At 39.2% G+C, this 25,853-nt stretch overlaps 1 protein-coding gene across 5 annotated transcripts in view; it reads left to right on the top strand.

Moving 5' to 3' along the window:
* The first annotated feature begins 12,203 nt into the window (after positions 1-12,203).
* ADGRG6 (adhesion G protein-coupled receptor G6) overlaps positions 12,204-25,853 on the top strand; it is a 110,764-nt gene continuing 97,114 nt past the window's right edge. For 2 of the 5 annotated variants that reach the window (XM_064413502.1, XM_064413503.1), the window contains exons 1-2: positions 12,295-12,526; positions 18,199-18,299. In XM_064413502.1, coding sequence (XP_064269572.1) covers positions 12,525-12,526; positions 18,199-18,299 — 103 coding nt within the window. In that variant the 5' untranslated portion in view covers positions 12,295-12,524. Of the gene's footprint in view, positions 12,527-12,573; positions 12,697-18,198; positions 18,300-25,853 lie in introns of those variants that run through there. The other 3 variants (XM_064413501.1, XM_064413499.1, XM_064413500.1) reach the window with 3 other exon arrangements.

The following is a 25,853-nucleotide window of genomic DNA, read 5'->3' as shown; positions in this document are numbered from 1 at the left end:
GCATATTGTATTGAAGAGGATGTCCCAGTACTTATCATCAGAATATTTCCAAACAAGTACAGACTAGATGCTGATGGGGAATGGAATTCTCCAGTGTACACTCTGGCATTTAACCCAAACCTTATTTATAAGAATTGTCTATGGGTTCTAACACCACTGAACTGAAGTTCATACCTTCCTATATTTTGATTGTTGTCACTGTTAGTAAAGATTGTTTAAAGCAAAACATTTCTCACAAGTGTTCTCACATTCTGTTGAACATTTGAGAGCGAAAGAAAAAGTCAGTCTTTTCTCCTGTTTCTTTCCTCCTGACCTTTTTTTGGATGGGGGATAATTAGAGCTAAAAAACAAAGGATAGAAAGTCTCCTCTCTTCCAGGAACAAAGCATTCTGAAATTCCCCATCTCTTTCTGTGTTTATCTGGCAGAGCCCCAGATTCTGTCACCAGTATTTTCCCTGTGCAGATCCTTATTCACAGCTTAATCCAAAGCCTGTTGAAGTCAGTGGGAACCTTTCCCTTAACCTCAGGGGGAATCATTCTGCTTGTGTAGGCAGAGCAGTTTCAAATTATTTCCATTGCTGATTGCAATATAAGTACTGTTTGAAATCAGTAACCTGTCCTGAGATCCAATGTTACAGCTAAGCTGATGACATCTTAAGACTCTATTATGATCTTTTAGTTGTGCTTTCAGAAGCTTAAGTAGTAACAGCTGCCAGAAAAAAAAAATCCCCAACAGATAAATTACTTTACTGAGAGTAAAGAAATTAAGAACAATGTTACAGCTTCAAGAGTCTGTCATCAATAACCATCACTGGAGACATCATAATGACTCTTCTTGTCTTTTGAAATGTCTATGTCAATAATACAGAGTTATCTAGTTATTATAACTCAGGAAAAAAATCCCAACCTTAGTTTTTGTCTGGAGATTGTTTTTAACGATAAAAGAAGTTCTTCTGATACAAGATAAAGGGGGAAAATATGGAGAACAACTTAAATAGACACTCTTCTTACTGACTTCATATGAATTTGGGGTGTTCAGACCTTTCTGAATCTGAGCTAGCTATCTATGGAAGCTCTACAAAAAGCCCCATTTAAGGTCTCACTGACTATCGAGCTAAGTGGTGTTGGGAGCCACTCCAGGCAGACTACTGCAAATTCAGCTCCATTTTCCTCGTGAGCTTAATGGATGTCTGCATTCAAGTTCATAAAAAAAAGAAAGGAATGAGAAATGAAGGAAGGATGTAATGTTTGTAAATTCATGGCTTTTAATGATTTGGATCATTCATCTTTATAATAGTAACTATACTGGACATTATCTCTACACACACATTCTGACATAACAGTGGTCTGAAAAGTGCATTTACAGTTACACAGTTAAAATATTTCCAAAAATACTTGCTTGCAGTGTATGAACTTCAAGACCAAGTTTTTGCATATCTTTTTCACACACGTCTTATTTTGATCTCATCATTTTAATTTTCGTAAACTTAATGCTTATTTCACATTTTCAAGTTTTTCTGGTTTTCCAGTTTAATTTATTGTTAATTAATCATTCTCCTTCTGTACCTCCTTCAATCAACTTCCATTCCCTTCTCACTGCAATCTCCCTTGCCTTTTTTCACCCTGTAGCTGTATTTCCACTTATTTTCTCTCCATTATGTGGCCTGCCTGTGCTTCTTCTGTACCTATTTGGTTTATCCATCCAGTCTTCTTCCACCAATTCATTTTCAGTGCTTCTGCCATTTTCCCTGCACCTTATCTCTGAAATTCCTACCTCCTGAGATTTTCTGTGTCTTCTTAGTCACCCTTAGATGTTTGTCTTGTGCCACCTCATACACTCACCCTTTTTCCTCAGTAGTGGTTAGGGGTTTGCACTCCCTTGTTTACATGTGCTTTAATTGCTAAGATGCTGTGGGAAATTCCAGTGCAGGGTGGAGCCAGTTGCCTGTTATTGAGCAAGGAGAAGGTGGAGTGCTGCATGCTTAGGGGGTGGAAGGATGATTAGGAAGCCCCTGTGTAGTCTGTGGACATAGTGCCACTTCCTTTTTCATCCTCTGAAAAGTCATTGAGAAAGGGCAGAGAGGGGTCAGGGAGGAAGCATATTTCACAAGAAGAGAGGAAGGGCAGCATCCAGAGGAACACCCACTCTCAATACCTAAATGTAGTCTTTTATGGTAGGATCATGTAGTGATACACAGAATAACTCTTTGAATGCATTAATATTTCTAGCGCACTACTTTAAATCCTAAATCCTAAGGCAGTTATTTGAAAGTGCCTTCCCAGGTCACTGGGCTAAGATGTCTTGTCCCTAAGGTGAGTGGTATATGCTTCCCATAGGAAAGGGGTTGGCCCTTACTGCAGTCCCATTCACCTCTCCACTGAGACTTTAAATAGAGATCCCAAGGCAGATGTCTGGAGCTATGATGTGATGATGGTAAAACCAAGTCATTGAGAGCTGGACTCCAACAACTTAGGGCATAAAAGAACCTGTATATGAAATCATTGCTTTAGGGACATATTTGAGCTGCTGAGTCATTAACTCAAACTGGTTTGCCAAATACCTCTCGTTTAATAAATTACTGTCTATACTAGTGTTGTGGAATTAATAAGCAGCACTAACATCCAACTGCCTGAATTTCCTTTTCAATTTGAAAAAATAAATAAGTACATTCAGGATACATTAGACAAAGGTTAGCTGCAGGAAGACATTTCAACATCATAATGAAAATGGTGAACTTCAAAAGAATTACTGTATGTTTTTTAATTAATCTTTGTGACTTATCCAAAAAAGATTATTAAACTAAGTTCAGATAATTTCATACAAGGCATTTCTTTTGAATTTGTTCTTTAACCTTCTGCATTCTCATGATTGCCTGTTTCTAATGAAAATAATTTAAAATAGCAAAATAAGAAAGTTAAATGGGAATGATGTTCAAACCCCTTTATCTTTGTGAATCTTGAATATTTATACTTGTACCTATATTTAAATTATTTATAGTTATTTGTCTCTGTCAAACTGTTCCTTGTAATAGATTTCAGGGATTAAGAGTGTATATAATAATCCGTAATTAATATTATAAAGAGAGATTTTGCTTATTTCTTTTTACCTTAGAAGTACAGTAACCCTAATAAGTGCTATAATCTAGGTTTTGGAGCATGAAAGAAATAGCAGCTCTCATGACTAGCTAGACCTTACATCTGAAATACTAAGCAAGCCACAGGAACACTGAAGTGTCCCCAGTTCCTGTGCTGTGGTGAGGGCTGTCCCAGGCCTTTCTAACCTCAGTGCTGGGGAGGGGGCTGTGGTGTGGGGAGGGTTACACTGCCAGGGTGCTGTGGGAAGGGTTATATCTGCCCTTAAACTCCTCCTGGCAGTCAGGGCTACAGCCAGCAGGATTATTTTGTGTGTCCACATGATCCCTAATACTGCCATATATCCCAAATATTTAGGGAAGTAAGCATTCCTCAGGTTCCAGGAAAAGAGTACAGGAGACACCTCTACTGAGGCTAGGACTGGCTTCTATTTCCCAAACAGCTTAAAAATAATAATAAAAAAAAGTTAGAGGCAACGGGTTTTCTTTTTTATTTTTTCTTTTTTTTTTTTTTTCACATAGCGGCTTTGACTGACTGTTCTAGAATACAGTTTGTTCTTTCTCTGATGTTTGGAAAGTTTCAGTACAATTCAGGGAAATGACTGAATATACCTAGGTAATACGAGCTTGAAGTTTGTGTTTTCAGGGTTTTTTTTCCCCTCAAACTTATATTAATCTTACTATTTTTCCAAACACATGCAAAATACAGATTTTTGATAATTTAAAAGCTATGTCATATTTTTTCATTTAAGTAGCTCTTAATATAGGGTGAAGCTTAATAACATTTATTTTGGAATGTCTAATTGAAGATCAAGTATTTGTAGAGGAAAGATGCAGGGAGAAGGGGCAGGGAAGTGGGGGAAGCAGGGTGGAAAAGAAAAAAGGGGGAAGAGGGCTCAAAAAAAATTATAGTTGTAAGAAAAAAGCACCAACATTTCACACAGGGTTAAGTGGAAAATATGTTCTTTTCTCTTTGCATATTTTCCTATGACTTGTCAAGCCCTAATTTTGAGTTAGGGAAGCAGGCATTCTTTATTTCTTTCCCCTTCCCTACAAAATTTTCCAGGACTTATTTATTCGTCATGAAGAAATTGGAATATGAGAAACATATTCCTCATGAACCTCAACTCTTTTTCTCATGCACTCTCTCTCAAATGAAGGAAAAAAGTATTGATATAACCATCCAACACATGCCCCATAGAAATAACACTATAATATTACATTAATTCCATTCCTGAGACTAGATTGTATGATGTTTTACTGTGTCTTACTATACAGTAAAAACAGAAGAAAATGCATAAAATTTCACAGAGGACTTAAAATATTTTAAAAATAAAATTAAGTGTGACTTGGTCTATGATAAATAAAAACAACAGCCTACAAACATAGTCTTAATTACCCCTCACTAAATGGAAAATTCAGAGGACTGAACACTGATATTGCAGTACAAATAGATGAAGTCTTGTTTCTATGATGAGACTTACAGCAGTGTTTAAAAAGAAATAAATCAAAACCATGTATCTAGCTCAACTTTCACAATGAATTGAACATGTTCAGATGCTGGACTAAGTCTTCCATGACAATTCTGAATTAAAGCTGTCCATAAATATTTGGTGTCTGTTTTTCCACTGGTGATTTCCTTTCCCTGTTTTGCAGCTGGTCTGTGGAACCACTGATAGCTCTCATCCCCCACAATCACACAATCACAAAAACATACTCCTGTTCCAGTAGCACTCTCTAGTCTCCAGTAGCACTTCTTAATGAGCTTGTGCCTTTGCTTTTCAGGGCTTTTTCATTGACTTTTACCTTTGTTTTCAATTATATTCTGCTTGTGAACGGAAAAGAGAAGACACAAAGAAGAAATAGCCAGGAGGTCAGCAGAGATGTGGATTCCTACATCATCATATGGAAAAATTAATGTTTGGGTGAGACAAATAAACATTAACTTAGTGACTTTGAGCTCATCTCAGTGGTATTCCTTTGAGTAAATAAATTATAACCTGTTTCAGATTAGCTGCTTTCCCTCACAGCTTTTTCTTCTGTAGCTGCAGAATGTTGTATTTGTGTCAGGTCAATTTGGAATAAGATATGGTGGCTTAACTGGAGATTCTGGAGGTGGGTGATCCACTTTCAAGTGGAGCCCAGTGAGCTGGACATGGTTAAGTAACCATATAACAATATATATATAACAATATACAACTTTTCAGTTCTCACCACACCCTCCTGCAGGTTCCAGCTGTGTTCACTGATAGGAGTCCATACATGCACCTACAAGAATACAAGAATCACAATTAGTTTTGGAATTTGAGATGCCTCTTCATTGCATGCAATACCTTGAACCAGTGACAAAAGGGGACCAACACATGGGAAAGGAGCTGAAGGCAGAGAAAAAACATTTAAGGAAAATATGAAGAACTTGTTCCTACTGCTGCCATAGTGTTTTAGATTGAAAAAAAAAATCATTACTGATGCACATCCACTCCCTGTTAATTTTTACTATGAGGAAGACTGAGCTCTACAGGAATATATTTTTAACAATTCCGAAATGTTATACATATAGCACAAAAATCACAAGGGAAAATATTACCCTAAGACTTTTAGGCTGGACACTTATTATGGGGGTACTTTTCTGTAATTTTGCCCTTAATCTCTCTGCCTGTCAGCTTCCTTTTTGGAACATTACAGTAAATTCATGTATTCACTCAAGGGTACTGTGTAATCAACCATTCAGATATAATGGTGAGGGTAATTCAAAATGTGCATTGAAAAGTTCAGGGTTTGGACTGCTTTTCTCAGATCATTCTTTTAATGGAAAACACTTTTTAATTTCAATTAACTGTACTCATACTGACTGGGGCCTGCAAGTCCAAAGCATTGATTTAATCACTTCTCCAAATTCACACCGGAGTCTGTCCTACTTAGTCCAGCTTTTAAAGAACCCTAATCATTTAGTTTGAGGAGCTGAAGTCTGTCAGACAAAGTGTTACCTGTATCACTCCATCATGTTCTTCAGGCTCAAGAAACTGTCTCATTTCCTCATCTTGTGGAATAGATAGTACATGCTTCTGTTATTTATTATCGTGCATATGCACTATGGAAATGGAATTTAAGTTCTGAAGACAGGTTAAATTTTCACATATTTATGAAAAAATATTGGGTAGTTTTGTTTGGTTGGGTTTTCTGTATAATTCATTGAAAACTGGAATTGCAAGGACTTTTTATCATATTTAAAAAAAAATTACTTCACAGTAATATTTGAAAACGTTGGTGTGAAATTCTTGTGGTTTCAGCCTGAACACAGTGAAAAGTTTCAAAAGAGCTGTGGATAGCTAATTAATCACAAACAGTACTAGCTCATGTTTCTTTTCATTTTCTTAAAATTTAGAAAGCTTTTATGTTTTCTGCTTTCATCCTACAACTCATCTTTGAACCTTTCTTTTACTTTAATGTTGTGTTTAGCATCTAATTTCCATTCTGCATGGAAGTATATTTTTTTTATGACATGGGAAATAATGAATTGCTTATGATTTACATGCAATTGTTTCAATTTCTATGTGATCCTATGATTTTTTCTACTTGTGCTATTATTATAAAGAGTGATGAATGAATTTCATGCAGTTCCCTCTGGCTTCAGTTCTGATAAGCATCCAAATATTTCGATACTTGCTCAAAACTTATCCAAAGTTTCCTAAGCTCTTGAGTCTGCAAAACTGAACACTTAGAGAAGAGCTTTCCTCATGAGGTTTCCAGTTGTTCCACTAGTGGAACCTGATGGAAATACCATGAGGTCAGCTTTTCTTCCAGTTGTTCCATATATTTAACATCTGGACAGAAAACGGAAGTGAGAAATCCTGCCCAGAAGTTGTATAAAAGGAAAAGTTGGGTTCTTAAAATAAGTGAAGAATGGCTGTTTTTTTAACTCCTCCAAACTGGCCAAGGCATTACTGAAAAAAAGATCAAAAATCTAGAATTAGAGATTAATCAAGTCAGCTGGTACCATAAAAATATAGCCTGCTCAGCTGAAAACTGTTGCTCCTTAGAATTTTGCTATCCGTGAAGTAACATATGTGGAGAAAAATTTTAACTTGGTGCCATTTTACAATCTTTCAGTGACAAGTATTTATTCCAGTCAAGTATTTGTTCATTCATGAGTAGGTTGTACACAGATCTTGGTGGGAAAATGGTCTTGTACAAAATTATCAGTGTTTTTCTTCCCAGTACCAACACTCTGGAAGAGACCCTAGCTATCAGTGTTACCTTTTCTAAATAGCTCTAATTTCAGAGTTGATCTGGTGAGGAGATGGGACAGTTTAGGTGGTGATGAACTCAGCGCTGAAATTACTTGTAGCCACAGAGGCATATTTTTAGACAAAAGAATTGATAGATAAATTATTTTATAAAATTATTTTTGTTGGTTGGCATCTATTAAGTTCAAAGTGCACTTGGCAGAGATTAATTATCTCTTGCTGAAGCCCTTCTTTTCACTACTGAGCCTCCACCCCTGTGCTTTGTATCACACCATGAATGACAGATTCCCTTTGCATATCCTCTGATTTTATAAGCTCTATTCTTCCACATTTATCTTCCTGTTTGAACACCAGCTCAGATTCAGGCTGCAGATTCCTCTTTACTGATAACATCATCCTACAGAGTTCTTTATAGTAAGAGTGCATCACTATGCGAAGTGAGCACCACTCCCAAGTTCCTTCATCTGAAGCTACAAAAATGTTATGAGGTTTCTCTTCCCCTTTATAGAAATGAAAGTTCAGGAAGCAGGCACCTCCAGCATCCTCCCACCCACACAGATCAGAAATGTGTGGAAAAACACCAGTGGCAGCATGCCCCAGCAGGCTAAGGTTCAGGACCCCTGGAGTGCTTGATCAAAAATAAGGAGTTGAAATGGGCTCAGAAAACAAGACAGTGATCAAAGACATGAAACGTTTTGTGAAAACCATCCAAATTAATTTGCTGCCTGATCTGTCTCTTGCTTTGTTTGAGGTCACAGACTTTACAGAATTTTATGGAGTGCAGTGTGTGCAGGCACTGTATATGCCATGCTCTCACCACTTCATCAAAGACATCTCATCTGGCACAAAGCACAGCATTTTAGCTGGTGGTAACCTCCCTGACAGGAAATATTTCATGGCCTAAGTTTTATGCACATGAAAGCACAAAGAGAAAGTACCAAATGAGATAAACATATGAGTGTATGTTGGCCCCTGAAATCCTGCGCATGCACTGTAGAAATACATTAGAGTTACAATTCACTTTATGCTTGTTTTCAGGAGACAAATAATTAAATTCAAGAACATAAAGGTCAGTGCAATCATTTGCAGGCAGTTTCATTACTTAAAAACATTAGTTGATACAGTCCTCTCAATTTCCTTGCCTCCCAGGTTCTTGGAAATCATTCTGGCTTGGTACTTGGTTAAGCATAGAAACTGTGTGCTATTTCCCCCTATCTACTGGGTTAGCAGCTTCTAAAACATGCACACTCACCCAGCATCCAGCAATCCCTGCCCCTTAGATGAAACCACTGCATTAAGGCCCACGGTGAAAACTGACTTGACACCTTTTCTGCATCTTACTAATGGGAATGAGCCCTGTCTGGATGGCACTTTGAAGAGAAAACATCTCTCCAGAAAAAAAAAAAAAAAACAAAAACAAAAACAAAAAAAAAGGAAACACAAACAAAAAAAACTAAATAAAGAAAAGAACACTCCTAATCCTGTTTGTGCTGCATTTACACATGGAACAGAAAGGTAAGCCCTTTACTTAAGGGAAAACAAAGAAACATGAGCTGCTTGGAGACCTTCTGAAAGTAGAAAAGCCAGGAGGTTTGGTCACATTGTCCTCCAGACTGTGAAAAATGGATACAGCTGTGGCCCAGGAAGGGGCAAACAAGGCTGATTGGTGCTGGAAAATCCAGGAGCTATTTAAGTCATCTTTAAGGGACAAAGGATTCTCAGAAAGGAAAAGCTGCAAGAGAGATTACTTTATGTAATTTATGAGATCAGTTTATGTAAAAGCATCATGAAACAGGGCTATACGTCAGAAGTCTGAAGTAATTCTTGGATTGATGTGAATTCTTGAATCCTTTAATTGATGTGAACTGTTGTTACCAACAATTCACATCAATTCTGCTACTCCACCTTTTAGACCGAAGCCCAAACCTCTATTGTCAAAACCAGCATTTGGGAACTCACTTTTGAACTTTCAGAATCAGCTGTGTAACATATGAGAATGACCAGAGAGAAAGCCAGGAGGAGTTGTAGAATGCACAGCCAATTTTTTTTCCATTGAAATTTTTGAGAATGCATATGATCTTGAATTTTCTTCATGAGCTTATAGCACTTTTAATGTACTAATATTTTCAGCTTCCTTTTTATTGTTTCAGGTTGTTTTCTCTTTTACACTATTACAGGCAAAAAAGTTTCAGTATTTGCACTTCTCTAGAAAATAAACACAGATTTTCCTAAATACAATTGATATAATATAGAAGAGACTTTCAAAACAAAAGTTCATTGAGAAATCACGTGTCTCAAATATTGAAATGATGTATCCAGATATAAAATATTATTTCTTACTATTATTTCATGAAGCATTCTTTAAAATTCTTATAAGATATTTAAATGAGTCAATGCAAAGTTGCACAAAATATGAGGAAATCACGCTAGCCGTAAGTTTACAGAAACACATGAACAAAGCCATAAAAAAATCAGGGTCTATCAACTCATGAAAAATATTTCACTAATCATCTCAGAATATTCATTAAACACTCTGCAATATTTGAAGAATATGCTACCCCTGTACCTAAGAATATTCAGACCCCACTTGCTTGAGGTGTAATAAAAATAAATGTAAAGCAACATTGTGACTGCAGATGTGGTAAGAAAAGAATAAAAAGAGCTGCTTGACTTTCTGTGGGTGCTGCTCACTAGATATCAATATAAAGAACCCTTCTGGTTATAGCACTGCTTCCCAGACTTCTGTAATTTTTTCCCTTTTAATCACATTGTGCAAAAGACAGCCTGCAATGTTAACCTGAGTTGGGTGTTGTAATGTAGCCTGTGGTTTCTCATGCTGACACAGATCTTAAAATCACTGTGATCTACACAGAAACTCTCACTCTTACTAAGCAGCAGCCAGAAATGCAGCCCTCTCCAACTACCCACACCATGCCAAGTTATTTCACTATTGATTAAAAGCAGATGTGGCACAGTGAGCTGCTGCCAGATAATGATCAGCATTTTCTCATTAGTGATTGGGTTCCCTTTGCTGCTGTGCAGCTCTGAGACTGTCTTCAGAAAGGTGCTACTTCACTGTCCAGAAAATCTGCACTGCACATTATCCCCACTGGACATCACAGGCATTTCTCACTGGGCAGTGTTCAATTTGGGATCCAGAAGCAGCAGCGCTTCTGCTGCAGAGGGGTAAGCAGACTGATGTTTGCAAAAGTGTATGACAGCAAAGTCAGAACAGGAGAATTAACCAAGAAATAGCTGAACAAAACATGACAGGGGGAAAATCCCATTATTTCCTTTTTTTTTTCTTCTTTTTCATTTTTTAGCTTGACTGTCAGGTTCTGGAATTGCAGTCACCTCTAATGCCTGCCAAGTAGGAAAGGAAGATGTAAGTTTCCAACGCCAGCAGATGAACACTACACATGTATCACTAATCTGGGCATGAATGGCAGATTGATCTCTTCCAGATGCTCTTGATTTACTGCGTACATCTCATACCAGGTGGGTTCAATGTACCCAGGAGATGGTGAGCTCATGTACAATGAGTCCAGTGCATTCTAGAAGCACAGACTTCGCTGTGCATGTAAGGTAAATGCAATAAATTCAATAATCTGCAGGTGTACAATGAGCGGTAAGAACTTGTAGGTTGACGTTGTCCAAGCCTGCACCATTGCCCATGTGGATTTGGCTAACCCAGTCACAGCAGTTCTCATGCCCATGTTCTGTGCCAGGAATTTACAGTGAAAATAAGCCTATAGATTTGTTTTAAGGACAGAGAATAAAAATTGACCAGAATAAGTGAATATTATTGTTCAGTATAAAGTTCATGAAAAATTTATTGATGTTTTCTTTCCTTTTTCTTTTTAAATGGGGACTGTTTGCTTTTAACTGCCATTGCATGCTGATAACTTCTTTGAATAATTTACTGTACCAGCTCTTTTATTTCCCATCCTTCCTAATCCTGCCTGCTCAGATCCATGGAGTGCTGCGAAAATTTTGGATTTCTCTGATGACCTTTGGTTTTTCCCTTTCTATTATTTCAGTGCTTTCCTACCTACCTGTAGTGCAGTCCCATGTCCTACAGATTTTAATTGAGCAAAGCAACTCAGGATCATTAGCAAATGGTGCAAACCACCATCCCCAAGAATGCTACCCCCAGCATTAAGGTGTGGGCCGGGAGTAAGGTGTGGGCCAGCATTCTGTGGGCGCAGCACACCACCTTGCACGCTTTAAAGTGGGTCAGAGCCGCGCCACCTCCACCCACCCATCTCGTGTCCCTAGTGTGTTCGGTGCTTCAAAGGAAACTGACACACTAAGTGCCTCGGAGTCTGTGCCAGCAGCTCTGGGACACAGTGGGACAGGGATTTTTTCGTATGGAGAGCAGGTGGGCTTATGTGTGCTTCCCTCTGCAGTTCACAGTGTGATGGGTGTGCAGGATGTGCTTGTCCCCAGAGCCCTGCTGCCACCGGGACGCTGCCAGGCGCTCACGCTCAGGGCGCTGTGACCGGCAAGGGCAGTGTCCGCAGTACGGAATCTTCTCAGAGGTGGCCCATGGAAAACATTTTTTAATTTGAATTAACGTTCTCATACTGACTGGAGCCCTTTCCGGGTGGCTTTAGACCTGCTGCTGTCATCTCCTGAGGGGTGCCTGGGGGCTGCACACGCCTGGCCTAGCCCCTAACCAGAGAGCCGGGTCACTGCACGCCCGTGTCAGCCCGCCCGGGGAGCGCCTTTCCCGGCCGGGGCTGGGCATCCCTCTCCCCAGAGCGGTCTCGTGGAGCAGCTCCCCGGAGGGGCGCTTGGGGCCCCGGCGGCGGCGGCTCGGCGGGCCCCGTCCTGCCCCGGCAGCGCGGTGGGCCGGGCCAGCCGCGGGCCGCGCCGGGGCCGCCACCTGACTGCGGGGCGCGGGGAGCGGGCGGGGCGGCCCCGGCCCTCGGCGGGGGCGGCTTCCCTCCGCACCGAAGTTTCCCCGACTTGTGCAAAGAGAGAGGCAGGTCCCGCCGCGGCGCGGGGTGGGAGAAGCATCGCGGCGGAGGAGGAGCGGATCGGCGCGGGCGTGGAAGAGAGGTGGGCAAGGAGCGATGACCTTTGCGAGGAGCCGGCGAGGGAGCGGGCCAGAGGCAGAGCGAGCGGCGGCGCGGGGGGATGCTTGCTGAGACCCGGAGGAGAGCCGCCCCGTAATGTCACCATGTAAGTCCCTTCTCCGGGCTCCGGGGCGAGGGCTGCGGCTGCCGCCCGGGGCGCTGGGGGAGCGCGGATAGCCCCGCGGGCTGCAGCGGGGCGCGGAGCCCCGGGCGGGTCGGCAGGGCTTCCCACCACCCGAGGTAGGTGGTGAGTAATGCCAGCGCTGAGCCGTGCAGGTAGGTAGGGCTGAAGGAATGGGGAAACGGGGAAGTTTCATGCCGGGAGCTCGGAGGGCTGGGCTGGCTGGGCTCTGCCCCGTCCGGGCTCCGTGTCCGCCGGCGGCTGCCCTGCCGACTCCCGGGCGGCCGCTGCCTTTCCAGGGCGCCCTAACCCCGTCCTTAGGACCGCTCCGGTGCATTTCCCCGTGCTTGCGGACAAGTAGCGAAACACTTGGCCCCGCTGGCCGCCTGCCCTGAGCGGCGGTGCCCCCGCATCCCCCGGCCGCAGCCTCTCGGGCCGGGGCCGCGGCCGCTCACGTCGAGGAGCCCTGGCACCGCAGGCAGCCTTCCAGGTGAGGTGCCAGCGCAAGCAGGGAAAAGGGGAAGGGAGGGCAGGGCAGGCTTCACAAAGCATTCGCATCCCCGCCGCGACTCTGGGCAGCGCGGGCAGCGGGGCGAGGGGCGCACCTCGGGGGCGAGGGGCGGGCGGGGGCGCCGGGGGCTGAGTGCCCCAGCCCCGGGCCGGACAGTGCCCTGGCCTCCGGACGCCTTCCCCGGGATAGTGCTCCTTCAGTGGCTGTCCCTCGCCGAAGGTAAGGCGAGGTGCTGAGGTCTGGGGTTCGGCGTTCCGCCGGTGCGTTCACAGCCGGGAGCGAGAACCTGGGGATGCACCCGAGGGAATCGGTGCAAGTGAAAAGGGCGGGGGGTTCTCACACCGCGCCGTCAGGTTATGGCAGAAATCAGGAGTTCCTGAAAATTTAGTGTTGTTTGTTCCTAAAGATTTAGTGTGCTGCCGGGTTGGAAACAGCCGGCAGATTTGTTGCCTGCAACTGGGAAAAGTTCCTTTTGAAAGGAAAGCCAAAGGACTTAGATGGATCTGATAGGGCTGATACTGTTTAAATTAAAAGACAGCGTCTTATTTTTTTTTCATCTCTTTTGATGAGCATGAGGGTGTTTTCAAAGCTAGCTGTAAGAATAATTAGGAACAAGTAGTGCTTAACAAAATGAAAGTTTTAAGGGGTATTGTGTAATTAATCTTTCAAGACATTAATGTACTACAGTTTAAAGTGATGGTTTCAAAGTTAAAATCAACTTCTCTATTAATCTTGGGGAACTAAACTGAGTTGCAATCATCTTTCACTTGCAGTTCCACTTGAGAGTGATTAAGCTTAAAATATTTTTGTTTACAATCTGTGTGAGAAAAAAAATTGTGAAATTGATGTTATCTTTCTTTTAATTTAAAGTGTCAGCAACATTTTTCCTTAATAGCTTTAGACATGTCAAAGACCAAAAAAAGTCACATCAGCATGTCTGAGGCAGAATTCACATCCTACTCCAGGGAATTTTAACAAAGTTTTGAACACAGAAGATGGTGTATTTGAATTTGTATTGCATGTTTTGGGATGGTACAGTCTACAAATTAAATACTCCAGCATTTTTCACATTTTGTGTATGTTGTCCTGCAGAGCTGTATATTCCCTAAAAGGCAATGCTATTTTGTCTGCTAGCTGGCTGCTGGCATGTAGAATAAAAGATTTAGTAGCTGGATGTAGCAAAACTCCCAGTAATTCCATCTTGAACTGTGTCAAGTTACTATCCATTTATGGTTTAGATAATTTACATGTCTATTTTGCTCTTCTGAAATGAATTGTGAATAAGCTCATTGTCTCCTTATGTTATAGGAAATGAAAGTAGCTGTGGACTAGACTGGACTGAATTGGTAGCTAGAGTGGCCATGTCACACAGTCTCTACACTGGGAAATGCACATCTATAGAAAAATTAGTACTTCTGACTTCAGAAAAATCAGACTCCAGAGAAGGCCAAAACCCTCAAAATACCCCAAAAAGTTAAGAGGGGTTGCTGTTTTCAGACTATATTAATCTGTAGTAGATGTACTCCTGCCATAGGTGTCCTAATAATTCCCAGATATGTTGGGTGAAATGTTTTGGTTCTGTGACAATCTAGAGTGATTTCTTCAGAGCTGCTAGTGTGTTACCAGCTGGGAACAGAACAGGGATTTTTCATTTAAACTGATAAAAAAGAGAGAAGAAAACTCACTATGAACACTGTTCAGCAATTTTTATGTAACCAAAGACAAAGACTGAAATAATCCATGTCTCTTCTGAGATCTTTGTTACAGGTCCGTCTCTTTGTTACAAGGTCCATCCCTTTGCTTACCTAAACTCCTGGTGTGTTTTACTACATTGCTGATCTGAGGTCCATTCCGTGTTAATGAAAATTAAATGACAGAATGCATCTTTTTAATACTATTTAAAATAATAACACAAGACCAAAGAGGTCTCTTGGGCCATCAAATCAGTGCTGTCAGGGGACCATATCATTCCTTGATAAGCTATAAACAAGCTCAGAACTTGCTGATTTTTCTATTGAATATTATTGAATTACTGTTTGCTGATTTTTCTGTTGAATTATTCATATGCTGTTTGTATTCACTTCTAAATGTTGGTTAACACTAGTAACCAAGAAAAAGAACCTTAAAATAAATATGGTCGTTACTAAGAGGTGAATAATATCTGCAACTAAGTTGTGGTTTTTTGAAAGCCTGGGAAGTATTTATCAGTTACTACAACAGCTTATCAAAATTTTCTGAAATGTCAAATTATAAAAATATCAGGGATGGATTTTGTTGTGGAAGAAGCCTTTTTGTTGGCAGTGTGTTATCTGACTTCCATCCCCGACAACTTCTTGTGTGAACAGGAGTGTTACGCATCACAGTGTAAGGCTGTGAAAAGCCAGCTTTCTGAATTTTGACTTTTTGGCTCTGCAAGATCCTAGGAACATATAAATAACTTATTTCCTCACTAATTTATAGCACTCAGCTAGTGGTCATACTTTGTAAAACAGTTCTTCAGCAATCCTCTCCAAGAGAAACAGATCTGACTCATGGTGCCCACATTAGTGGAGTGTTTTGGTAGCGTGCGCTTCTGTGTTCATTCTTGTCAGAGTTTGATAAACCTTTTCCTTGTCAACTGAGACAATGTGGTATAAAGAGAATTGTTTTGTCCTTCAATGATGAAGAAGTGGAGAAGACAGTTTGCTATTTTTATATATATTTGTTTTGTTTATTTATTTTGGTGAGAATTGTGTATTTTTTAATAGCAATTATGTAATTATCTAGCTTTTCACTCTGAGGAAAAGTCTTTGTAGCTACTCCTTTCTGTCTTATTATTTGCACTAATTTGTGCTCTGCTCTGTTGTTGCTTATCCATGTTCTTGAAATCATTCTTGACTAGCACTTTTTACATGGGTGAGGGTGAGGAAACAGCCTATATATAAACTATCACTCTGGAGTACCACGGAGTACTGGCTTGTAAGCATTACCGCAATGCAAGTAAACAGTAACAAATAGAAATTGACCAAATTAAATACCTCTTTCAGGCTAACATAGAATTTCATGTTCTTTCAAAAAGGCACTAGAGGAAATGTGACTGGATACATTCACACCAGACCTAAGCAGCAGAAGCTTGTCATGTTATTTTTTCCCTGAGTATCTCAAATGTGGTGTTTTGGATTCTCTAGTTATTAAATGAGCAAAACCTTTGTCTGAGCTCACAGAGATATCAAAAGTGATGATACAGACAATTTATCAGTTTGATGGAAATCAACATAGATTTATTCTGAATTAATAAATAATTGTTTGTTTCTTAGTCTGATAACTGTTGAATGTGCTTGCTCAAAATAAACCAGCAACAAAAACCAGTAATGCAACTGCTTCTACAAGTTTGCATTGGTAGATTAAACAGCAGGATGTCATGTGCGTCGTTAGTACCTGCAAACTTGTCTGTAGGAACAGGAATATTCTTTTATATCCCTGGTGTGTCATGCTGTTAGCCCCAACATTTCCATTTCCCCACTCTGTGAGTATAGATGTAGGCTGTATGTGTTTGCATGTGTCACTGTTTTCATGTTTTCAAAGGACTTCTGTTCAAATTCAATTTTCTAAATTAATATTAAAGTTTTGTGGATTTATGAATTATATACATTGGAAAGTAACAGTTCTAAAACCTCAGCTTTCTGTTGTCTGAGATTTTAATAGGGATTTTTGGATCACTAAGTGGAAGGACAATAATTCTATTGTTTGCTAATCCAGTTATTTTGTATGTCTGGCTTCATCAAAGAGATTCTTGTATTTCGGAGCCCCATGTTTTCTGAGCTTGTCTTCAGCACTTGTTAAGTTTGACTTTACAGTATCTCAGAAAAAATAAATCTGCTTCAGATTCCTAATTTGATACAACTACCCACAAAGGACTGAACTTCTTTTGTAATCAGATACCTGTGCTGTGTAACACTGCACTCAGGGGAAGCCTAACTGATTGCAGCAGTCTGCTGAAGTGTCACTTACCTGGGCCCATTGGCATCTAGCCCACAAGATTGCTTTGATGAATTACTACTTTTAAAGCTGAAATATTACTTGTTCCTTTACAGTGGTTTATCTCGCTGCATTGGTTTCCACTTTGGGAATAAACAGAAGCTTACACTGGAACAGGTTTTATATTTGTCCCCAGCTTTTGGTGTATTTACAGCAATATCTGTGGAAAAGAAGGAAGAGTTTTGTCCTTATCTACCTCAGTATAGGTAGATAATATCTTACTGAACAAAAGCCAGTTATCATCACCAAATAGGAGAGGAAGGAGTTGGTCAAAATAATGCATGTTGTATTTCGTTACTTGTTACTTCCTTTTGCTTGCTGCTAACTTGTTGAATAAAATGAGATGTGAATGTAGTGGAACACCATTCATTTTGGATGCATGATTAAAGGTCTAAAGAAGTTAAAGAAGTTTATTAAGAGCTTTGCTTCCTTTTCTGCCCACAATGGAGGAAGCATTTTGGTTTAGCCGTTAAATATCCTCTAGTCTGCAAGGGAAAGAAAAATTTAATTTCCAGCTGTAACTGGTAGAGACTTTTCTATAACTGCATTTATTTTATGAAATAATCAGGATGTCCCTGACTCCTCTGGCAGCACAGGTGAGCTCCTAGATTTTGGCAAGGAAAGTTTCAGGATTTTCATAAAAGTTGTCAGCAGAAGATATCATAGCTGTCAAAATATTAGAACTGAAAAATGGAAAGCTTTGTTAATGGCAGAGGCAGATTATCATCTACCATCATTATTTAGTGAATAACAATGATGTATTTATTATGTATAATTAAATAGAATAAATGCGTTTATATGTGTAAAATTTCCTATTTCAAAAAAACCCTACAACTTAACTCTTTCAGAGTGCTTCTTGTTTCTCTTACTAAAATGCAACCCACATCTATCTGCTTAGAAGCCCAATGCTGACCAGTCTTCCATTTTAGTGTCTGCTAAGAACCAGGCAACATAATTTCTGACCCTTTTTAGCAGACTTTTGTCTCCATTTAAGCAGTACTAGGGCCATCCATAATTTTTGCTACATTATTTACTGTTTTGCAAGTTACTAGTTTGACTGACAACAGTCTTCCTCATTTTCTTGTCTTGTAAAACTCCCTGAATTGGTTGATTTTCTTTCTTCCCACAGGATGTCTCATGGAAGTGAAATGTGGTGCTATCACTGGAAATGGAAGCTGCATCACTGTCTCTGCTTGTTTACCACATATATTATATGCATGCAGCAAGCAGGTAAGTCAGCAATTTATCTTCTTGCATAAATAAATGATCTAGGAGACAAAGTTTTAATGACCAAGGACTATGCTTATGTATGGCTGAATTCTGTACAATATAACACTTTGATGAAATTGTTGCATTATGATCGCTATTTGTGATTTTATGGCTTGGTTCCTGTGTTCTGCTACTGCTGAATTTTATTTTTGCCATTTTTTACAGTTGTGCTGTTATTAATTGTTAATATTTTTTCCCTTTGAATTTCTTCTTTGAATTCTTTAATTTTGTTCTTTCTTTGTGTTTGCCTTGTTAATGCCTACCTCTTTTGAATTTCTTCTAGTTATTGAAATTCTGTGGGTAATCGTGTAGTTCTTCCATTTTTCACGGTACTGTTTGTGCCTGCAGGTTGTGTATTTAATAACCCTTCTCTGTAGTTCGAAGTGGTGAAATATCTGGAGTGTGCTTCTTATTTTTAAAAGCTTTTATGACTCAAATAATAGAAATATTGCTCAGCAATATGTAAGATATGCACGTTATATGTAAGATAACTCTACCCTGTAAAGAATCACGAGTTTAAATTTGACATCATCTTGATCTGTGTTGACACTTCAACACAGCATAATGTAACATTCTGACTGCTTTCTTTAAACATATGAATGAGAGATTTCATTTAGTAATGTCTTGTCCTAACCACTGAAGTGCAAAGTATTTTAGGAGATCCAGCTGCTTTGCTGGAAAAAAGATGTCTGGAGTTTATTCTGGAGCATATGAAAATTGGAGCAACTTGTGGTGCCCAGCTAATTCTGTATCAGATGGGTAGTTTTGCTTTGACAAGCTTGCCATTGGAAAAAGGATTGTTTATATATAGAAAGGGCTTCTAACTTCTTTGGTAATGTTTTTCCTTTTTAAAAAAAGTGCTTTTTTTAATTTTTAAACCTGCACTTTTTTTTAGAGACAAAACAATGTTGTCACTGTGCAGTAGCACTTTCCATATTCATGTCACTTTAATAGGTGTTTTCCATTTCCATTAAACTGTAGCCAGAAATGCATTTAGGATCTGCTGTCACCTGTGGCTTCATTGACTGATGGATTTTGTGTCCTCGTGTTCCTGGCCCATACTTGATCTTGGGCCATGCAGCTGCCACTCTTAGCACAAAGTAAATCAGCAAAACCTCCTGTAATTTACATCTGCTGTGTGCTGTTACCTGGTGGCTAGAACACTAAGATGCCAAAGTTATTATCCTTTGCTAATTTCTCTTCATAACAGATAATTGATAACTGAAAGTGCAGGTGGCACAGCAACCTAAGCCCTGTGAGCCAGAAGGTCCCAGTCAGTGTGCTGTGAGGACAGAGAAAGCCAACCACAAATTCAGCCGTGCATTCAGCTAATTGCACCGTGGCTAGCTGTGCTGGTGCTGAACAAGGTCAAAAGCCCTGTGCCAAACTCCAGGACACACTTCCATAAAATCATATATGCCCGTGGCTAACTTCTTCAGCAATAAAATTATTGGTGTCAGTGGATGGTAAAAGCAACCAAAGTGTTCCAATCTCAAGTGCATCCCTGTGGGGCCTTTTCCTTTCTTGCCTCCACAGGAATAGATTTGAAATCTACAAAACTTTCAATAAATGGAAAAATATTTCCCTGTTGGCCTGACTCATAAGTAGATAAATAAAGTACACTGGAAATGCCCAGGTTCAATAGAAAGAGTTTGCTATTCAGTAGTGAAAGAGATGATAGGTCATCTGCTGTTAATACTCAACTGAAATCAAAATGAGACTTTTACCTTTACAGGAACCTGTCATTTGGCAGTACTTGCCTGTAGACCCTCAGGGTTCATATTTCTTTTTATGTTGATGTAAAAGCATAGGTTATGCTGCAAAATGGAGTCTTTTCATCTGACTTTTCTAATAGAGTAAGACAGACAAAGCAGGAAACACTGCTGCTCCTGCATTTTTTATTTCATGTTCTTAAAAGGTATTGGTCACTTTGGCTGTGGATTCATATGGTATTCATAATCTCTCTGGCAGCTTAAGCTTGACTGAATTTGCAGTAGAAATCTCATAAAAACCTGACATTCATCCAGATTCTCTAGTGAGCTGTAAGCTTAGAAAGCTATTGCTGCTTATTAAGCTTTGCCCAGAGGAGGTTGCATACTAGCAAGGGATTAAGATCATCAGGTCTAGGTTTTATGGATTATTTAAGGGGCTATTCATATGGATAAAGATATCAGTAACACTGTGACATGGTAAAATGCAAAAGTAATAATTTTATAGTTTAGTTTGAAGAAAACTACAGTACTGGACCTGCTTTCAGAAACAAAGTTTAGGAGAGGGATTACACAGCAGAAAACTTAGAACAAAAGTGAGATGGTCTGTGGAAAGAATATTCAGCCACAGATTGGTAAGGTACGGAAAAGCAGGTCCACAAGTGGATTGCATTTCAAAAGCATAGGTCTGATACCTCAAAGGAATCAATGGATGGGTTGTGACACTTGAAACATAAAGAAATATTAACAGGAAGAAATGATAAAAATATAGCATGTACTTTAGTTAAGAACTCATCAGCCATAAAGTTTAGGCACACTGGCTTCAAGTTATGTGTTGTGGGTCAGGGGGAAGTTACTGCACAGCTCAGTTAGTAACTTCTCAGGGTTCCATTCCTGTCTGAGGTAGATGTCCCTGATAGTCTTAAGTGGGTCATTTAGCTGTGCCTCAGTTTCCCTGTGATGAGTGTATGTCTCGCCTCCCTTGTAAACAGCTTGCCTGTCTTCCAGTGAAAGGGCTGCATGTCAGAATGAGGGCGTTTTAAACAGAATTAGTTAAATCCGCTTTTATAGGAGACTCAGATATTCCTAACTTTTTGTTTGTTTGTACATTTCATTCATTTCAGAGAGCCCAGGAGAGAACAAATGGAATGAACAGAGTTCTAGAAAATGTGACTAATGAAGGCAGACAGAAAGAACTAAGATTTTTTGGTCAGTAATAGACAAAAGAGGGAATGCTGAGAAAGAACTGAGAAAATTTATGGAGGTAGGTGCAGTGAGAAAGGATAGACTGATCTTTTCAAGTTGAAAGGGCAAAAATAAGTGGGCTTAAATTACAAGAAGATAAATGAGGGGAGGACATCTCATCAAAAGGTTTAGACAGCAGTGAAATAGATATCAAGAAAGACTGGGAAATCCCAGTCCCTGGAAATGTATAGTAATATCTACCAGAAATGGCTTAAATCTACAGTACTCTTTCCCTGGGTCTGAGAAATACATTATATAATTTCCAGACTTCCCTAATATCTATAGTTCCTTCTTAATCATCGTCCTGTAGAATCTGTTTTGGCTAAAAGTCTGGGAAATGAGAAGACCCATTGGAAATTGCACGTCTTGGAGTACAACAGTGCTTTTCCTGTGTCTAAAAATTTGTTTTGCTGTTTGTCCTGTCACAGTGGCTTCAATTTATTTGACATAAAGAAGCTGCAGTTCAGTATGGAAAGGAAAAATCAGTTGTGTCAGGTGTGTGTAACATCACAAAAACATTCAGTTTAGTCCCCCCCCTTGCTTTTTTGGTTTTCTGCTGTTATAATAAAATGTCTATTGTTTCAATATTGTGCTGTCTTTTGGAGTTGTCTGCACTCTCTATAGTAACTCAGGAGCAGAACTGGAGTTTTCTCAGTGACCTTAAATGCAGATTTCAGTTTGCATGATTATTTTCCAGTCCAGTTATAGAGTGTCTTGTCAGCATTGGACTTTCAGAATTTTGAACACTTGAACATTTGAGGAGATGGCAGCATCCTCATAAGAGTTTTCACCTTCTTATGTCTTTAGTAGACTTATAATTACATAAGAGTCAATAAATATTTCAAGTTTTGACTGCTGTAGAACCATATTTTGTTTCATTCAGAATGTGAAAAATATTTATTTTAATAAAGCCATGAGGACATCTATAATTCTTACTACACTATTTCTGCATTATGCCCCATGCTGATGTTACCAGAAAATTACTGTGGCTGTAGCTAATGCCAGAATGAACCTTTGTCCTTTGGTCATCCATCAGTAAAGTGCACTGGTGTCACATTTCCACGTCCTCAGAGGAGTTTAATCAATTCTCAGGAGCTCACCAAAGTGTAAATTTAAATTCTGTTACAGCCCCCGGAATCTTAATTTTAGTGGTGATTCAAAGCAAAATTTCTGTATTTAATTCATTGAGGAAAAAAATTATGAAGGCAGGTCCTTCACCCACATGTCTGATGATGATCCATGGTATGAGATCATCTTTCTCTGTTATGCTCCTTAATTGTGTCTGTGTAGATAAAGGAGGGATTAAAGTCCTCCCTTGTTTATGGGAGGATTTCAGGGTGAATCTGTGGGTTCAGAAGCCTAATAAGAGATGGGAAGTCAGTATGGTGGGAAGTACTGCTCATGCCACCAGCACTAGCAGCAAGAGTTAGTGACACAGTGAAAATGGATTGGGCTTTATCTGGCACAGCCAAGTCAGGAAGTGTGGTTTTTTCACCACAGATCTCAAGCTGCCTACCCCAGACAGGGGCCAAAGATCCTATCAGTGGGCAAATGATGAAGTGGTTGTCAGCACACTCCCTTATCTTCCTCCTTCTTACCATGTGCAGAGCAAGAATCCAAGTGCCAAGGCATCAGCCCAGACGGTCGGCACAATCCTCACGTACAGCAGGGGGTGGTTTTACAAAGTTGTTACTGGTGCTTTGTCAAACTCCTCTCATGGCATCCCAGGGCTGGGAGCGCGTGTGCATTTATTGCTGAGCAGGGTAAATGTGACTGATAGTTCTGTCCCTGACTCAGGCATGGAAATTCTTATTTCTGAAAGTTATGGAAAACATCAGGAAATTTAAAAAGTTTGGAAAAAATATTCAGTCTGGCAGTCTTTCCTTACAGAGGCATACATAAATCATGAGTAATTGAGAGATTAGTCAGAAAGAATCTATGTATTTAATGAATTGCTCTAAGGTTTTTTTTATTATTTCCTCTTTCTCTGTCAGTTTTTTTTTTAAAATATATTTTAATTTAGCTTAAACAAAACATATAATAAGCTATCTCTTTTATGTTCTGTTTAATATCTAAATTTTTTCTGGCTTGAGGCATGTGTTTAGAATTTCTGTTCATACAAATCTTGCAGAGAAAAAGTTGGTAGTTGTCTTTCTTGTATTTCCCCTAGTTGACAGTTTGTTAATATAAAAGTAAATTACTGTTGAAATGAATTTCACAGGAACCTGCCCTTCATTACTTCTGTTTACTTTTTTTAGCTGTAATCTTTTGGTGGTGTTGATAATTCTTTTCCCTTCCTTAAATGTTTCAACCTCTTTGCATTAACCATGACAGTACTGCCTTAAAAGCACAGTGATTTTCCCCCTCCTCTGATATGCCCTCACAGCCAAACTGATATGGAATGTGCTCAGGCATTTCTAAGTGGAAATTGCCCTCATTGTACAGGGTCTCTGCTTGGAACAAAGGCTAAATAATGTACCTCTCTATAAACAGTATGCCTTCAAAGCAAGAAAAACCTGTCATAGAAGGTCTAACATTTACGACCTGCATTATTTTAGAATCTATTTATAATTTATTTTTGCCTCCTTTTCTCTCTTCACTGTTAGAAATAATAAAAAAAATAACCCAGAGAATCTTAAATATTTGTCAATACTATTTATCACAACACATAATAAAAGTACCTACCTTAGCAGTATATCCAAAAATAGGCTCAAGATGACTTGTGGCCATCTGGACTGTGCTTTACAAGAGGCTGCCCTGATAGAGGTTATTATGTGATTAAAAAAAAATTATGTTATTTGTCACTTGCTCTCAATAAAGTGAATGAAAATTTTAGAAGATGTGTTTCTGTCTTATTGAAAAACTGAGTCTTTGAGAATACCACAGTTTTTCTCCTGTGGATTACTATTGTGAGGAGCATTGTATCATGAAGTGAAGGTGTTAACTAGAAATAGAAGTTTTCCTTTAACTTTATGTTAAAGTTTATAACATACAGTTCCTAGCAATTGTGTAATGTGCATTTCAATAGGTATCACAATTAATGCTGTGTAATTAAATTGGTTTATTTAATATCCTGATGGACTTTTTAGAAGTGAGTAATTACCACTGTAAAGTCAGCATTTGTCAATTAATCAGAAGGGCTGATCTTGCAGATTTTAGATGCTTATTTTAACGTCCATGATTATTTTTGCTAGAACATAATATTTGTTTACTTACTGGGATTGCTTAAGCTTTTTGCACAAGCTTTTTGCTTTTTGTAACATGCAATGCTTGCTAGATCAAGGCCTCAGTTATCACTTTCTGATAAAGAAATGTTAACATTTACATTTTCACACAACCACAACACAGAGATGTCTGAGATAGATATACAATACTGAAATGAGGAAAAAATATATGATGTTTATTTTTCAATAACCTGAAAAAAAGTGAGGAAATTGTGACTGTGTGTGAAAAACATCTCGTTACATTATTCACATGTACTTTTTCTGAATTTCTTTCTCTCATCATGGAAGAGAAAAAATATCTCTGCTGTGGGAGGAAAATAAAGTATTTTAGCTACAGACTATGAACATTTTCTACAGAGTTAACAAAAATATTAAATAATGATAAGTTACATCGGAGAAGGACAGCCCTTGCTGTGATATGTTGAACCAAAACTACTTTTCCTGCCCTAGATATGATAATACAATTTATTTTAATAAAGCCATGAGGACAGCTATAATTATATAAGCATGCATATCAAGGGAAGGGAGGGTTTCCAGAAACCCCTCTTGTTTTGTCTGGGTTCAGTGCTTGTTGGACTGCTCAGTTCCTGTAAATGACAGACTAAGCTCTAACTCTTGCTGCAGTGCAGGAAAATTAAGTGTACAATTCAGAGTTAGAAGTCTGCCTATGTAGTCTGGCCTCCAGATATCTTTCACACAAGTCAATTTCAATTGCCGTCTCTGAAAAGATCAAGCCACTTTCCACTCTAAACCCACCTCCACTCCTATATTTTTGGTACCACTGTGAACTTGTGCTCTTCTTTTATGATTTTTCATGTTGTAGGTTTTGTGGAGTTTTTTGGTTTATTTTTTTTCCCTATTGTCTGGGGCTACAGCTGCTTGAACAGTATGTTGACTGTTTTCAATTTGTTAGTTGGAAACAATTTTGCTAATTGTTCTCAAGATTTCAGCTCCCAAAGAAATTTACTAATTCCCATTCTGTGAATTTCATTTTCAGTAATTTCTGAACATATTTTCAGTTATTTACTGGTTTGTCCAAATTCCAGTGTAGCAAATAGTCAAATTTGACAATAGAGGCCACTACGGTGGTAACTCAGATTGCATAATGCTCTAAAACCACTGTTGTATTAATTAAGATGTAAAGACAGTTAATATTGTATGGAAGTGTCAGCATGACATATTTTAAGAGAAATTAATGTGTGAAAAGTTCTTGTAGACTGATAAATTGTGTATTGGAAAATAAATTACTCAAAGAGTGACAAAATTCCTATTTTTGAAACCATTTTTCTTTTGGATATCCCCAAAGCAGTCCAAGTGTCTCCCAGTACAGTTTTTTT

This window comes from Passer domesticus, chromosome 3 (assembly GCF_036417665.1).
Source record: "Passer domesticus isolate bPasDom1 chromosome 3, bPasDom1.hap1, whole genome shotgun sequence".
NCBI lineage: Eukaryota > Metazoa > Chordata > Aves > Passeriformes > Passeridae > Passer > Passer domesticus.
The sequence above is the reverse complement of the archived record's forward strand: the minus strand, read 5'-3'. Positions and strand labels throughout refer to the sequence as shown.